General features: G+C 54.1%; 1 protein-coding gene across 4 annotated transcripts in view; it reads right to left on the reverse strand.

Moving 5' to 3' along the window:
- CMIP (c-Maf inducing protein) overlaps window positions 1-17,252 on the reverse strand; it is a 230,356-nt gene that overhangs the window by 47,521 nt on the left and 165,583 nt on the right. For 3 of the 4 annotated variants that reach the window (XM_078062972.1, XM_078062971.1, XM_036084960.2), the window contains one exon: window positions 3,670-3,831. In XM_078062972.1, the coding sequence (XP_077919098.1) occupies window positions 3,670-3,831 (162 nt within the window). Of the gene's footprint in view, window positions 1-3,669; window positions 3,832-9,786; window positions 9,939-17,252 lie in introns of those variants that run through there. The other variant, XM_078062973.1, reaches the window with a different exon arrangement.

Here is a 17,252-nt window from a genome sequence, read left to right on the forward strand (position 1 = left end):
TGCCGCCTCATTGGACAGTGAACTAGCAAGATCGAGCGTTCTAGGGTTCTAGAAAGAGCCCCACCCTGTTCACCACCTGGCATCGGCTATAAGGAGCATCAGGATACCTAAGGAGTTTACAACCGGCTGAAGCAACAGCTAAGCCAGGGGGCCGTGAACATGCTTCTGCCTGGCTGCCTGAGGCGGGAGGACCGCCACGGAACCCGGACCAGTGTCTGTGCTCCTCAAGTCCCCAAGTCACCATGGAGACAGCCTGGCCCTCAGCGCTTAGAATCCAGAAACACGTGGAAGGTGGAAGGATGGTTCTTGGATTCCAAAGGTTTTTTCTTTTTGTGGACATTGGTAGCGTTTAAGGAGCCCATTTGTGGTAGATTATTAAACATCAGTAATTTTTCTGATGGAAAGCTTTGGTCTTTCCTTAGGACTGACGGCAAGCTCACTATGCCTCAGGCCATGAGTACACTTCGTAATCCTTATCCCACCCATTTCTTTCTTACAGTGGTTCTCCTACTCTCCCATCGACAGATGAGCTACCTGAGCCCCAGGAGCTGCTTGCCCAGGAGCACAGGGAAGAGAGGTTGGGGTGGGGGTTGGACCACTGTCTGTCCTGATGCCAAAATGTGCATCTCTAACTACTGAGCTCTGGTGCTCGGCCCACGCAAGGGACGGTTCCATTTCTCAGGCTGCGGTGGGCAGCTCTGAAGGGTCCAGCCCAGTCCTCACTGCACCTGTGCACCTTTCCACCAAGAGCAAGCACAGACGCCAGTTCCTTTGTCCCAATCTCTGGTGGCAGCCTGTGCCATTCTGCAGGGACACTTCTCTCCACCAAGGCCATTTTCCACCCTGGGTGGAAAGCACTCACTAACAGCCAGTGCATCGCAGGGGACGTGGGAACCCTAAACTGAATGGTCACTCTATCTACTCAACTCAACAAAGGCCCGGGGGGTCAGGGATGTGGCTTTTTTTGGCCAGTGGATGGACAGTCCTTTCTCAGAACCAAGAGCCCCCTCCTCCCCCTCCCTCGCTCCCTTCCTTGGGATCCTGCCCACCTTCGGGTTGCTTTGGGGACACCTGGAGCCTCCCAGAAGGAGACCCCGGGAGCAACCTGAGTAGAGAGAACAAATAATCTAGCCCATATATTCTAGACAAAAAAGGGCAAGGAGGAGGAAGGATCTGTTTGTTTTTCCACCCATCCCCCAGACCCTTCAGCTGAGAGAGCTTAAGGTCAAGATCACAACCATCTCCCATGACAACAAAAATGTGACCATTTATCAAATGCTCCCTGTAAATCAGGCACAGGGCCAGGCGCTTTGTACGTATTAGAGCACCCGATCCTTAATTCTATGGAATGGGTGCTCATCTTCGCCCCAACTCACAGAAGAAAACGGTACTGAGAGACCTAGTACATTGTCCAAGGCCAGTTAGCACCTGAAGGGTAGAACCAGGTCCTTCTGCTTCTACAACACCTGTTCTCAACCATCATGTCCTACACAGCTGGGGCGCCCCCCGCCCCACTAGAAAGCCTCTACCAATTTATGCTACATCTATGCATAAGAGCGTGAGCTTTCCAAAAAGACAGACCTGGGCGTGGATCCTGGCCCACCACTTATGCAAGTGACAGCCTCTCTGAGCCTCTGGTCACTCATCTCTACATTTTAGGACTTACCTCGCAGGGTTCCTGGAGAAATGTAAAGTATCAGCTCTAAGTGCCTGCCAAAGCAGTGGTCACAGAGTACGTACTCAAAAAACATGTCACTCAGAAAGGCTGCTGCCTGGGCTGCAGTCCCAGCTCTGTCCCTCACCAAATAGCAGCGCTTGTCTGTCAAAGTGAATAATAATGACCCCTTGCCTGTCACACGGTAGGTACACAGCAGATGCAAGTTTCTTCCTTTTTTCTTTTCCCTTTAAATGCCTTTCTCTTTCCACCCTAGTGCTTGGGGGTCAGATGATTTTTAAAACCTTGGCCCGAGAGGTGATGCAAAGGCCCAGGGGCACGTGGTCTATGAAACATGTAAGATAGAAACAAATGTTGCCAGAAGCTGGCGGTAGAGCCCACCTGCCGCCTTCCCCGTCGTCCTGACAGCGAGCCTGATCTACTGATGGTGTGGCGGTGGGGTGCGGACTGGTGGAGCAGAAGGGGTGGGCGATGTGGCCTTGCAGTGAGAGGGAGGGAGCCCTAAGGTGGAAATTCCAGCCCCACTGCTTGCTCAGCAGGTTGCTCAGTGTCTCGGGGCCTCAATTTCCTCGATTGTATAATGGAGACAGCAAGGCCCAGCTCTCTAGGGCAGATGTACTACCTGGGACGTTGTGTGCACGGCACCTGACACCTGTTGGCACAGGGCAGGTGCTTACTGATGGTGAGCAGCCAGCCTGGGCTCGGGCTGGGAAGCCAGGAGGGAATGCTGGGTATACAGTACCTGGCCTGGTCTCAAATTCCAGACCTTGACTGTGATTCATTTCAGAGCCGGAGTCTTTGCTCTTCTGTGAAATGAACCTGTCTCACACCGGAGGGCATGGTCTCTGCTCCCCTACCTGCGATAGTCTTTACTGCCTATCTTCTACTTCTTGCCCCCACTTGCTTCCAGGGCAAGGGACCCTCTATTCAGCAGACGTGGAAGGCATGGGCCAGTTTCCTGGACTGACCGGCAGCAACCAGCCTGGGTCCACAGAGGAAGGGGTGGTTCTAGGCAGCAAGGAGCTTGCGCAGGCTCAGAGGGGGCATCTAGAAGCTACTCAGGGAATCGGGCATGCCAGGAGAGCAGGGGCCCGTCCCAGGGGAGGGGGACAGAAGCGTCACTCTGGTGGCCATGCGGGGTTTAAATCAGGAGTCATCAACGCCAGGTCTCCAGGGGGCCAGGCAGGCAAACAAACGAGACAAGTGTTAGTATTTGGGAAGCGCTGACAAGATGGTTGGGGCAGAGTAAACAGTGCGTTTCCAAGCAGCCGTCACCTCCCCACAAAAAACAGCGGGACCGACACTGATTGAGGCCCTCGCTCTTGTCTGTCCCCCTGGGGGAACGTGGGCTCCAGGAGGACAGGGGCTTGTCTTCGTCCCCACGCCCAGGACAGTGTCCTGCACGGCACACGCCCTAGTGTGGGGCCACCTGGCAAAGCCGAGCTATGCCGGCTGCGGGCTGCTGCCAGAATTTCTGCTGCTGGGCGGGTGGTGGGGGCAGACAGCCATCGCTGCCTGGGCCCCTGGAGCTGATGCAGGCCAGGGCAGGGGGAGGATGGAGACGGGCAGGGCCGGCCGGCCCCCACGCCGAGGGGCAGGGAGGAAGCGCGGTCTGGGGGCTTGACCGACGTGCTCTGGCTCAGGGATGAACTGGAAAATTCTGAAATTGGCTGCCATCATCATCTCCACCCGCCCAGCCTCAGGCCCAAGACCGGTCCCCCATGTTCGGGGGTGGGGCCTGGCAGGGCAGCCACAACTGTCCCTTCACCCCTGCCCCACCCTCGGGGCGCTCGGCTGCAGGCACTGGGACAAACCTCCTGCTGGGCTCCCTGAGGCTGGGGGACACCGTTCACCTCCTTGGGCAATGGGGAGACAGCACAAACTCGGGTCCAGTTCTGCCGCCAGGTACGGCGTTGTGCTCAGCCGAAGGAAAGGAAAAAAAACTTGAAGGCGGGGGTGGGGGTGTACAAAATCAAGCAGGAGGAATGTCTTACCTCTGAGAGCAGTTTTGAGACAATTTCCAGTGGGGCTTGGTTGATGGAGTCATCCTGCAGGGGGGATGTCAGGGCCATGTCCACTAGAGTTCGGATCTCCTTCAACACAACTTCCCAACGGCTTGGGTTACTCAGGACTTTCTTATATTTGTAAATCTTTTTCTGGTCGGGAGAGAGAAGGAGACACGAACATGTTATTGACACGCTGAGGGCGGAAGACGCAAGATGATCAGAGAAACCGATGCAATAGGATGTGTAACGCCCCGAGAAACTGTCGGCGTGGACCACCCTGTAAGAAACGGACTCCCAGAGAAAGGCAAAGTCCAACCAGGCCTCCCAGACACTAGCCGAGAAGTCTTCACACTGCTTCCAATGACTTAAAAAAAAAAAGAATGAAGCGGTTTCTCTTTCAGATCACATCTGCCAAACGTACTCCCTAAGTATTCACACGCAGCCAGAGCGGGTGCATTCCAGGGTGCACAGAGGGACCTTCTTTGAGCTGGAGGCACAGTTTCTCTCATCCCGGTCCTAAGAGGTCCCCCTGGAGAGTGGAGTCCAGCTAAAAAAAGGGACAGAAAGGCTTGGGGCCAGGAATTCAACTCCGGCCAGGTGCTGACAAGCCCAGAGGCCCCCAAGAAACGTGAAGGCAGTCCTCAGTTTCCTCCTGGTGAGTAAGACGAGCATTCTCACCTTTGCTTAGGGCCACGTCCAAAGCCAGACAGCCCTGGGGCGAGGGGTGCTGTCTCCCGTGATGTGAGGCAGAGTTCCGCCTCTCTGACATCATGGAAACAGCAACCCTTGGCAGGCGGAGGTCCCAGCCAAACCCCCTCCCAGCGCTGCAGCTGGCTCTGCCGCCCTGGCTCGCTTGGGAGTCTCCCGCTGGATGAACTCCTTCATTAAGTGCTCTGCTCCCTGGGGAAAACCTAAGTTTAGTGTCACCGAGCCAGCAGCCAGCTGGGTGACAAGTCGCAATCTCTGAGCCAGAGTCTGAATGAGGCAGTGGGAGGGAGGAGGTCAGGGTGCCCCTCTGGCCCCGAGGCTGCCAGGGCTCTCCCTGATCATTTAGTTTCTGAGTTTGGAATTGCAAAGTGGTCTTGGAACCCAGGGCCTTCAGGGAAGTATCTGGGGGAACCTATTCCTTATCAACCTGAGTAGTTAACTGTGCTGAGTGAGGCCTCGCAGTGGAACACAAGATAGACTGGAGGCCTAGTTCTTACCATAAAGCATATCACCTACTGAGCCTCAGTTTCCTCTTCTGCAAATTAGGCATGAAATTACTCTGCAGGCTCTTTCAGGGTGTGATCTTCATAAATTCTGGACCCATGTGGTCCACTCTCTGTACGGAGTCACATTCGAAGGCAGAGGCCAAACAGAATAGACACGGCAACAAAAAGGGAACCCGGGTTCTTAACCTGTCTCTTTGGAAAAACTTCACGAGGGTGAAACGGACAACCCACAGCAATGCAAATAGGATCCCACTTTCTTTCTCCCGTTTGTTCCCAAACTCCATGATTTTCCAGAGTCTCTCACTTGCTAATCATGCCCCATCATCACCACCATCACCCACATAGCTAACTCACAACAAAGTCTGTTTCCCCTCATCATCCCAGATCTTTTTAAATGTTTATTTATTTAAGAGAATGAGCACCAGTTGGGGTGGGGAGGGGCAGAGGGAGAGGGAGAAGCAGGCTCCGAGCCCCATGTGGGGCTGGATCCCAGGACTTGAAGGCGGGGGTGGGGGGTGAAATCACGACCTGAGCTGAAGGCAGACACTTAACCGACTGAGTCACCCAGGCACCGCAAATCCCCGATCTTTCTTATGTACATCAATGTAGCTTGTCCCCCCCACTCTCCCAGCATTCTTGCACCTGCTGGCCAGCCTGCCTGCCCAGGACAGCCTCTTCATTCTCCCTCTTGGTCTGGCTGTGCTCTGCCAGTCACCATCCCTCATCAAGAACTAGGAGACAAGTCCTCTCGGAGGGGCAGCAGGGCAAAAGAAACAAGTGGGGGAATTAGACAGCATCATTTTCTTCAGGTGGGGGACATGACTTGTCAATCATTTTAGATCCTGTAAGGACTGGAAGACACGCGTGGGGAGCTCTGTCAGGAGAGGGTATTTAGTGAACAGTGAATACACGGTCGGGAGGGGGGGATGATGGTGACTATGAGAGCCCCATGACTTTCATGACAAGACGCCCCAGTTCCCTGAGGCCTCAGTCCCAGTCACCGTCAGCCAGGAGACGGCCACCTCCGCACTGCCTGGCCTGTGCAAACACAGAGTGCCCAAAGTCTAACACCATGGAGACACTTCCCATCCCTGAAGGTGAATGCTCCTTTGAGTCCTGGACACAGTGGTTTTGCTCTATACCCAGAGAATTGCTTTATTTTTAAATGACCGCGAAACGGTCACAGAAACTCGCCATATATTAAGCCCCAAAGAAAACCACACGATTCATATCCATGTCTTCCCACAGTGGAGTCGAGAGTTGAAAACGGTCTGAGCCATAAGGGCCCTATCTTCTGACCAGCAGCAAGTTATTTACCTTTGAAAGAATAATGACTTCATTCTTTTTGTGAAAATGATGCCTGTTCATTGTAAGACATTTAAACCATGCTGGAAAAACACAAAGAAGAGGGTAAGTGAAAAAAGGCCTCAAAAATCCCACAACCTAGAAAAAGCGATCATTAATCTTTGGTGAACACTGTTCCACCCAACCCTCACTGAAACTTCGCCAAATAGAGCCAGCGTGTTGTGTGTGTGTGTGGGGGGGGGTACGGGGAGGGGAGGGGCAGGGGAGGGGAGGGGCATTGAGTGCTGTCCGAAGCTCTCCACACTCAGACATCCCTGAGACTCTGAGGCAGCAAGGTCCAGGCAAAAGGGCTCACTGGGCAGCATTAGCCTCAGCGCTCACCGACACACCCCTCCTTACAGGGGAAGGACAACAGCTCTCTTGTGAGCACCCTAGCCCTTGCTTAATGGGCCTCCCCAGGACCTGTGGGTGCATTCAAATCCAGAAGGTCCCAGGGCTTGTGACAAGGGCCAATGCGTAAAGAGCACATACTACGCACCAGGCACCGCGCTGAGCACTTCTGGGCATCATCTCACTGCAACCTCACAGTACTCCTGGAGATGGGGACCTGCCACGGGCTAAGCAGCCCCCAGAGCAGGCCCTAAGACAAGAACCCAAGTGCAAACGGTTTCTTTATTTGCAAGGCGTTGTAGGACACATCAGTGCAGGGTGGGGAGGAGAAGGCAATCATTAATGGGGCACCGCCAAGCATTATGACTGGGCCACTGTGGGGCCAGCTGTGAGTCCTGTGGGGACTCGAGGAGACCGTACCCCCCTCCCCCCACCAGGGAGCGAGGAAGCTGTAGCATTTACCCACCAACTCCCCGGACACTGCCCTACTTCCAGCTGCCCTGTGCCCAGGACAAAGGGCTCCCACGGCCAGAAAAGAACATGGCCCCAGGCGGTCACATGCGGTCCCGGTGAGCAGCCTTCCGAGCAGAGTGGTGGAGGGGCTCATCTGCAACGTCTGCTACAGGACTCTAGTGTCCCGTTTATATACAGGACTCTCACGGCCAGAGAGGTGGCATGACTCGCCCAAGGTCACACAGCTAGAAAGCGACAATTCAGGAGTCAGAATCGGCTCTGGTTAATTCCAAAGGTGTTTCTCTATCACATCTGTCAGGGCCAGGGCAGACAGTGAAGAGGAGGGATAGATTTGCCAAGAGACACAGCGATGAAGGGGGTCAAGAAAGCTTGGGGGCATACGGTGAGGGCCAGGACAAGTCCACGGGGGCTGGGAGAGCCGGAGGCCAGGCAACCAGGGGGTGGAGGGGCTGCGGGAAGCACCAGTACGAACAGCAGGTGGACAGCAGGGCTCTGAAATCATGGTGGGGGCGGGGAGCGCAGGCTGCTGGGCCCCACAAGAGGCGCTAAGGTCTGGGACAGGGCAGAGGGAGGCCTGCCCAGGACCCACAGGGACCCACTCACTCCATCTTGGGTGACAAATGAGCAGTTTTCATCCCAGGAACTCTGATGAGCTCATCGGGTGTTGAATCACTGTGGGGCGGGATGGGGACACCTCTGGAACCTGACCCTTTGGCTTTGCAGGATCTCCTCTCCCTGAGCCCCTTCACCAGGAGGGGTGGGTGACCTCTTGCCATGTTCAGCGTGGGCTCCATGGGCCACCAGATTCTTTCAGCAGGGGCCCTGGAATTCTCCACGAGGGGCTTAAAGCAGGAGTCGGCAAAGTGCGGCAGGGCGCCAAATCCAGCCCCTGGCTTTGTTTTGTGCAAGGAAGCCCAGAATGTCCTTAGGGGTTGTGATGCAAAAAACCCCAAAGAACATGGGACAGAAATCCGGTGTGGCCCGCAAAGCCCCAAATATTTGGTCCTTTTAGAGAAAAAGCTTGCCAACCCCTGGCTTTTCAGGGCAAAGACAGTCTAGGAGTAAGTGGGCAGAAAGCTGCTCAACATGGCGAGCCGCCAGGGAGATACTGATTCAAACCATGGAGAGACACCACTTCACACCCACCAGGCAGGCTGTAACCAAAAAGACGACCCCGAGTGTTGGCGAGGACATGGAGGCTGGGATCCGTGTGCGCTGCTGATGGCATCGTGCGGGAGCACAGCGCCACCGGAGAACAGTTCGATGGTTACTTAAAGCATGAAGCATACATTTATCATACGACCCAGCAGTTCTGTTCTTAGAAATCTGCCCAAGAGAAATAAAAACAGACTCTACACGGAGACATGGACACGAATGTCTGTGGCATTATTCTCAACAGCCTCAAACTGGAAACAACCCACATGTCCGTCACCTGGTGAACAGGTAAGCAAAATGTGGTCTATCCAGACAATGGACTAGTATTTGCAGTAAAAAGGGTGGATTTATTCATACATGCTACAATATGGACAAACCTTATAAATGTGAGCTAAGTCAAAGAAGCCAGGAGCAAAACATATCTTGTAGGATTCCTTCTCTACGAAATGTCTAGAAAAGGCAAATTTATAAAGACAGAAAGCGGAACAGTCATTGCCTGGGGCTGGTCGGGGGAGGGGGTAGCAACAGGGACCAGACCGCAAACAGACAGGAGGGCATCTTTTGGGATGATGGAAATATTCTAACACATGATTGTGGGGCGCCTGGGTGGCTCAGTTGGTTAAGCGACTGCCTTTGGCTCAGGTCATGATCCTGGAGTCCCAGGATGGAGTCCCACATTGGGCTCCCTGTTCAGCAAGGAGTCTGCTTCTCGCTCTGACCCTCCCCCTCTCGTGCTCTCTCTCTCATTCTCTCTCTCTCAAATAAATAAAATCTTTAAAATTAAAAAAAAAAAAACCCACGATTGTGGTAATGGTTGTACCACTCCATGAATTTACTAAAGTCACTGAATCATACACTTACAATTGGTGGATTTTAAGGTGTGTAAATTATACTCCAATTGAAGCGTTTAAGAAAAAATCCCAACCTAGGCAGGCAGAGGAGGACATGAGACAAAACCAGAGCTGGTGTTGCTTAGTGGCCAAGAGCACAGGTTTGAAACAGCAGACTTCAGTTCAAATCTAAGCTCCGCTTCATCCATCCACCTGTCCACCTGTCCACCCATCCATCCACCTGTGCATCCACCCATCCATCCATCCCTCCTTCCATCATCTATCCAACCACTCAACAAAAATTACCAGGAACCATCTCCTACGATGTGCCAAGCCCTGTGTTTGGCACTAAGGATCTCCACAGTGAGCAAAGCAGACAGGCCCCAAGTGCTCGTGGAACTCACGGTCTATTCCTTGTACCTAGTTGCCTCATCTGCAATGTGGGGTCGGACTGACTACTGCCCAAGGCTTCTGCGGCTCTTCCATGAGATAACATCTATCAAGCACCCAGCCCCACCGCTGGCTAACCAGCAGCTCTCATTCTTGTCACCTAGCAAGTCCTAGAAGTGAGTGGTCCAGAGCAGGTGGAACTTAGGAGGACTCCTGGCATCCGTGACTAAGCCCCACCAGTTCCCGGAACAACAGAGCCAGCAGGAAGAGCCTGTTGCCTCCTGTGTGGCAGAGCCAGTCACTCCATTGCAGTCCTCACCCTCTGCTCGTCAGGGAGGGGACGTTACCTGGGCAACATCCGCCATCTCTCCGGCAACTGCTCCCACGGCAGAGACAACCAGACGCCCGGGCTTCTCCGGCCTGGGAAAGCGGAGCCTGTCGGCTCCTCCGCGGGAGACAGGCTGTCACCGGGAGTGTGCCCCTCACCAGGAGAGGCGTGACTCAGAATGTGCTGGAAGCACGCCTCCCGGTGATGGGGCTGCTGTGCTGGCTGCCGCAGCCTCCGAGGCTCAGGCTCACACAAGCACGCATGCTCCCCACCACCTGTCATTAAAGGAAAGGCGGCACGGGAGCTCCTTGGAGCTGCCGAGAAAAATGAGCCAGGGAGGAACCAGACTGGCTCTTAGAGCTTCTTTCCAGTGGACGGCCCACAGCTGTGCTGCCCAGGCCCAAAGTCCCTAGACCCATGTGCTACTTACATTTAACTTAATTAAAATGAAATGCCATGAAAAATTCAGTGCCACGGTCCCACTGGCCACACTGTGGCTGCTTGCTAGCCACAAGTGGCCAGTGGCTACCATAGCGGACGATGCAGAGAAAGACCATTCTCATCACTGCAGAAAGTTCCACCGGGCAATGCTGTTCTAAGGTCCTGGGGCCCCCGTCACCAATGTTCCCAGAGGACCAGCAGCACATTCATTGCCTCTTCCCATGCTCAGCCAGCACTTTGGGGCCAGAACGTAAGTAGCACCCTCCCCACCTGTCCTGCTCCTCCGGCTTTCCCTCCCAGGTTTACGGGGTGGTGTCCCCAAATGTCCCCCACACATCCAGGAAGACTGACTGGTTGGGCAACTTGTCCAGGCTCTCCGATTCCTAGACAGGGGCCCTTGACCTCCTCACTCCTTCATGACTCACTATGGGGCTGTGTAGCTAACTCACCATCCCTGCCAAGCGGTGTGCTTCTGGGGGCCCCAACACTTGGGCTGCCGGCCTTCTCTTTAGTCCTCCAGAGTGACTGGATACTACATCTTAAATCCTTCTGGCATCAAAGACCATCACTTTGCCTTCAGATACAAGCCTGACCTGTGGTCAGCCCACACGTGTCACCCCCACTGCCCACTTGGCCCTCAGGTCTCGACCCTCAACCTGAGACAGCTTATAACCTCCCAGGCCCCTGTGGACGTGCAAAGAGATGCTAATTTAGCAAATACAATTACTGGGATGTTACCTGCTGGTATAATTAATTGACAGATGGATTCATCAGTGATTACCCTCCAGGGACTGGGGATTATCAAGAGGAGTGTAGGGATGCCTACCCTGGCCACTGGCTCCATGGGGGCACCGGGAGTAAGAGAAAGGACACAAAATGAGACCCAGGCCTAGCCCTGGTCTGCCCCCCCGCTTTGGCTGGCAGGTAAAGCATGGCTCAACTCACGCTCACAAAGCTATCAAACACAGCAATACTGGCTACCACTTATCCAGTGGTTACCACGTTCCAGGAACAACCACCCTGCATAATGACCCAAGTGACAAGTGACACAAGAGCATAATGGTTATCACTTCTGGAGCACTCTCCACAGGCCAGGCCCTGTGTGAAGCTCTTTATATAATAAAGTAATTTTTTGAATCTTCCCAACCATTCAACAAGGTGTGGGATATGATTGGGCCCATTATACAGAGGAGAAAAACTGAGGCTGGGAGCGGTTAGGTCCTGTGGCAAGTAAGAACCAGAGCTGGGACTGGGAGCAGGTGTAGCTGCAGATCCTCCGGGTCTGACCGCCGAGCCACTCTGACAGGCACACCTGAGAGCTTCCTCTGCCTTGATGGAAGCTGCACCCCTGCTCCGAGACGCACAAGTCCTTTAAACTGGGGAGGTGAGACTGGCCCGTGGCAGTTCCAGACCGACTGCAGCTGGGCGTCCTGCTGACATCTGCCTGGAAAGCCAGGTCCTGGGGAGACGGACAATTTGTCTGAAAGAGGGGAAAGAGCCCGGGCACTCAGTCCCCTACGTGCCCACTGGAGGCGGTCTCTCCACAGTCATTAGTGCTTCCAAGGAAACAGCGGGAACTCGGGCACAGCGTCCTGAGTGCCGTCTCTGGGGCATCAGCCGGTTGCCTGGGCAACCACGCATCTGGCTGGTGAGGAGAGGAACAGGCCTTGGTGCCAGGCTCCCCACCAGGCACTCCATCCTACCTGGCACTTCAGGGCCTGTGGAACCCTTGGCAAAATCCAATCATCACCCGGATCGGTCTGACCACATTTAAAAAGATTGCACGTGGCTGTTTTCCCGCCCAAGCTCTGAGTTCCTCGGGGGTAGGGATTATGTCTCGTGGGCTTCTGCCCTGTTGTATGTGGTGACCGGAGCTTCTCGGGGCACATGGAAGGTGCTCTCAGTGTTTATAAAATGGAGGAAAAATGAAGGTTAGAAATAATGGCTGACATATATGAAGTGCTTCGGCTGTGCTGAGCGCCGAATCTAGTCTTTTAAAACCCACCGAGTGCTCCTCACCCCCAAATGTGAGCAGGAACCATGTGGGGAGTCTTGTTAAAAGGCAGATTCCCAGGGCACCTGGGTGGCTCAGTCGGTTGAGCGGCCGACTCTTGGTTTTGGCTCATGTGGTGATCTCAGGGTCCTGGGATTGAGCCCTGCGTGGGGCTCCCTGCTTAGGAGGAAGTCTGCTTGAGGATTTCTCTCCCTCTCTCTCTTCCCCTCCCTCCGATCACATGCGTGCTCTCTCTAAAATAAATAAATCTTTAAAAAAAAAAGGCAGATTCCAACTCCGCAGAGCCAGGTGGGGCCCAGTGGGGCCTGGAAGTCGGTCCCCATGATACACGGGAGGAGAGGGCACTGAGGGGTTAATACCTTGCCTGAGGTCATACAGCTGGTGTTGTGGGTTGAGTTGTGTTTCCCAAATGAAAAGTCCAAGTCCTAACCGCTGGTATCTGTGGATGTGACTTTATCTGGAAATAGGTCTTTGCAGGCGCAATCAAGGGAAGATGAGGTCAGGCTGGATGAGAGGCGGGCCCTATAGCCAACAACAGGCATCGCACATACACAAGGGAGAGACGTCCGTACGAAGCTGGAGGAGAAGGTTGCAACTATGCGTCCACAAGCCAAGGAACTCCAAAAGAAGCAAGGAAAAGGACCTCCCATAAAGTGTGTGCATAGGGTCACAGCCTTGTGGAGGGGGGAGACCTTAATTTTGGATTTCTGGCCCCCCACTCTGAGAGGATGAGCTTCTATTGTTTCAGGCCCCCTGGTTGGTGGCACTTTCTCCCAGGAGCCCAGGAAACTCATAGAGCTGGTGAGCAGTGAAGCAAGGACGGACCCCAGGAAGCCTGGCTCCCGATGGCTCCGCCAGTCTGCTTCAGCCACTCAAGCTGACCCTTCCAACCCTTTCATTTTAGGATGATGGCAGCCAGGGCCCATCTGATGGGCGTGTGGCAGTGTGGGCAGGGGGCATGGACACCCAGGGTGCCCCGGGGCTCAGCAGCCTCTCCCAGCTCCTCCTCAGTTTGGAATTTGTGGGGTTTTCTCTTCCTGGGGGAGAAGTTGACCCCCATCTCTTTCTTGCTCCCTCAGAGGGTGGAAATGCTGGTGTTCCCGCTAGGCCCCGGGGTACCTGCAACATCAGCCATGTTGCAAGGAGTCACCTGGACACGCAGTGGAGCTGCAGGGAGAGCTCCCCGCACTCAGGCAGGACATTGGCACAGGGCCAGCTTCGAGTCCTCGGCAAAGAAGAGTCATGAGGTGGGCTTCGGCTCAGAGCAAATGGAGCTCCTTTTCCTTTTATGAGGGTCACACATGAGCCCAGAGCAGCCCCATCACCCCGGCCGACAGCCCGGGGCCTCCTGCAGTGTGTACTGTGCCATTGCAAGGTTCTCAATCCCGGCCACAGGTCAGAGCCACTTGGGGGTTTCGAAGAGCATTCCAGTAACAGAGTCCAGTCACAGGACAATCTCATCAGGAGGGTGTTGGGGGCGAGGTGGAGCCTAGGCACCTATATTTTGGGAGTCACTAGTATATTTTAAATTATATTTAAACACCAATGTGCACAGCAGCTTTCTTCACTATAGCCAAAGGGTGGGAGCAACTCAAGTGTCCCCTGATAGGTGAATGGACAGACAAATGTGGTGTGTATACAATAAGGTGTACAAAAAGGAAGGAAATTCAGACCCGTGTCCCAACATGGAGGAACCTTGAAGATATTATGCTGAAATAAGCCATTCGCAAAAAGACAAATACTGTATGATTCTACTTACATGAGGGACCTAGAGGGATCAGTGTAAGGGGGCAGGTGCGACCCCTATCATACAGACAAGGAACCCACAACACAGAGGGGGGATGGTTACCTGCTCGGGGTGAAAGCCGGCTATCTGAACCAGGACCCCACCTCAGGTGACCTGCTTGTCCTGAGTCAGAGTCAATGATGACTGTGAGCACACCCAGCTACTGCCCCAGACCTGCTCTCAGCATTCTGGAAATGCACCCCTGTCTCCACATGGCCCTAACCCCAGGGGAGGCCATTTTCCCCAGCAGCCCCCCGCCCCGCAATAGAACACCATCCAAGATACCTGGGAAGGGGCTGCACATGCCTTCCAGAGCTCATCACAGCACTCTCGGGAGACTGGGGTGGGGGGGATCCCCAGTTTCATACTCAGCACACCCAACATTACACCCTCACCTCCCTTTGCTCACTTGCCTCTCCTACCAGCCTGTCAACTCCCAGGGGCTTAGAGGCTCGGGAAGGCCCTGTCTTGGCTCTCAGGCGTGTGCAGTGTCATAAACTGAGTGAGGGGGCATATCTGAATTCGAACTTCTGCTCTGCTGCAGATAAGCTGGGCAGCCTCAAGTGGATGCTGTCACTCCTTGGAACCTTAATTTCCTCCCTCTGTAACATGAAGACGGTAAGAGCACCTGCTTCTTGCAGGTGTTGACAAGACTGTGCTATGTCAGGCTGAATGCCATCACTTTGTAGGTGCTCAATAAACGGTAGCTACTGAGTGCTGCAGGACGTTGACTGATGGTAGTTAACCTCTGAGAAAAACTAAGGGTGACCAGAAACCCCCGAAACGCCCGTCAGTGGAGACATGTCAAACAGACCGCAGCCCAATGCACAGGGTCGTACGAGACAGCAGTTACAAGAATGAGGGAGAGCTGAAAGGTCCACCAGGGGCTCCACCGGGCAGAAGCGAACACACACGTGTGCACATATATTTACACGCGTGCGCTGCATAGTCCGGGGAGGGGGACATGGGTCAGGCTGATGACAACCGTCTTCCTGCAGAGGGAAGTGGCTTGAGGGAAAACCAAGGCCCGGGGCAAGGGAGGGGGGATAAGGAGCTTCGGCTTTATCTGTAACGTCAGACATGTCACAGGAAGCCAGATCCATGTACTGTACACTTAGTTAAAAAGGAGTATTAAAAAAAAAAAATCCCCAAAGACTTCAGGAATTGGGATCATGAAGGTGGTGCTGTCCTTCCACAGAATTTTCAAAGCGGTCAGAATCCCATGTTCTTAGAGCTGAAAGGTATCTGAGCTCCTAGTATTTTTGACTTTCCAGTGTTCCAGCAGATTACCTGGTTTCTGAAATAATACACGTTCGGTGGAAAACAGAATCGTACAGACTGTTAGGGTGGGGAGCAGAGCCCCAGAATTCCATCGTGTGGCTCAGCGCCTGCACGTTTGCACGCTGGTGGCCACCCTGCCATGGGTTTCTCTTTCTGTGTGTGCACATCACACACACACACCAGGATAAATGTCTACATAAATTTAGCCCGTATCAGATATGTTGGCCTTCTGTTAACCTTACCTCTGTCTCCCACCCCACCTCCCCCACCCCTGTACCCCTGACCCATGCTAACACCCCAACACATACTAGGGTTCGGCAAGCATTTTCTGTAAAGGGCCAGATAATAATATTCCAGGCTTTTCTGGCCACCCCTGCTATGGTAGCATGAGTGGGTGGGGCTGTGTCCCCCAAATGCCCCTTCTTCAGAAAAACAGGCGGTAGGCTGGGCAGTTTGCTGCCCCTGGCATGTACCCATTCAGATCTTTCTCCGCGGCTCCACGTAATCAAATGCAAGTACACAGACTTAGTTTGGTCCTCAGTTTTTGCTATTTTGTCTCCCATTTCATTTTACAAAAAAGGGCATCACATTATACACAGGTCTCTGCGTCTTGCTTTTCCTCTCCTAACCCCTGGAGGAAGGCCCTCCAAATCAATCAGTACAGATTTCCCCGTGCTGTGTGTTTTTATAATGCCACCTCAAGCATCAGCTTTACATTCAGAAAATGAAGCAAACAGCAGTCCTCCTGCCTGACCTCAGCCCTCCGTGCAGATCCTCCTGATGGGCTTTCTGGCCATGGCCATCAGCTGCTGTGACCGCCATACCTCCGTGCCCTCCCCTCCTGGCCAGGCCGCTGTGACAAAGTGCCCTTCCTCAGGGGCTACAGCCAGCCCCCTCGGTCAGCGCAGACCGCCGGGCTCTCCAGGAACGCAGCCCACCCGTCCTCCCCAGGCTCTCAGTCAGCCAGAGGCTTGTCCTGTCCCTCCTAGCGATAAACACGACACAGTCCCTTCACATCCCAGGCATGGCTGAGATCCCACCTTTGAAACTTGCCACTTAAGAAGACCCTATGACTTCCCAGTGACTTCTCCAGTGGTGTTCCCGTGCCCGGAGTGCATGCTGAACCTGAAGTGAAAACCGCAGTGGGGGCTTCTTGCCAATCCTTAAAGGGGATGCCATTTTCTGAGGAAACACCCCTGGTTATAATAGCAACCCACCAAGTAAGTTTAAAAATGCACATACTGTACCAGAGGCCGCTCTCTTCCTCTGCCATGTGGGAGGGGTTGGCCCCAGTGAGGTTCGCTCCCTGAAATGCAGGGGACAGCACAGGACAGCATCACCGGCCCCGTTTCCGCCCTGTTTCCTTTGGGCAGATAAAGGGAAATCTCTATCCCAAATAAGGAATTCCCTTGCTCAGCCTCAAGACGTAGCATCTCAGTGGGGGCCTCCATTGTTTATCTGTCTTAGCACTTTATCTAGTGCTCGCATTACTTCAAACAGCATCTGATCTGTCCATCCCTTTGTTGGGGAAGCATCCGTTCCTTGGGGGTGGGGGCTGACTCCTCTGGGCTGGAACCTGGGCCTGAGTTTATAAGCGAGCTGGAAAAGAGTTCAGCTCCCTAGTTAATTTACAGGTGCTCTCTGGTGCGCATGTCCCAACAGGTAACGACGGTGGGCCTGAATCTAGTGTGACGTCCGCTTCTGCCTTCCTGAGTAGGGGTCTCGTGGAGAGGCAGGATTTACAGGGCGGCTGTCCCTTCCTGGCGGAGGAGGGCCCTGTAGACTCGCCCAGGGAAGTCCGCAATGGAGCCAGGAGGGGGACTTGGGAGCGTGTCCATCGCAGTGATTCTAAGTTAGCTGCACAAATGGGGGAAGTGCTGGCAGAGGGACCCAAAAGCACAGACCTGTTCAGCCATTTATACTTGATCTCAGGACGCAAGGGACCCCACAGCAGGGCCTGGAG

The sequence above is a fragment of the Halichoerus grypus genome, chromosome 15 (genome assembly GCF_964656455.1).
Source record: "Halichoerus grypus chromosome 15, mHalGry1.hap1.1, whole genome shotgun sequence".
In the NCBI taxonomy this organism is placed as follows: domain Eukaryota; kingdom Metazoa; phylum Chordata; class Mammalia; order Carnivora; family Phocidae; genus Halichoerus; species Halichoerus grypus.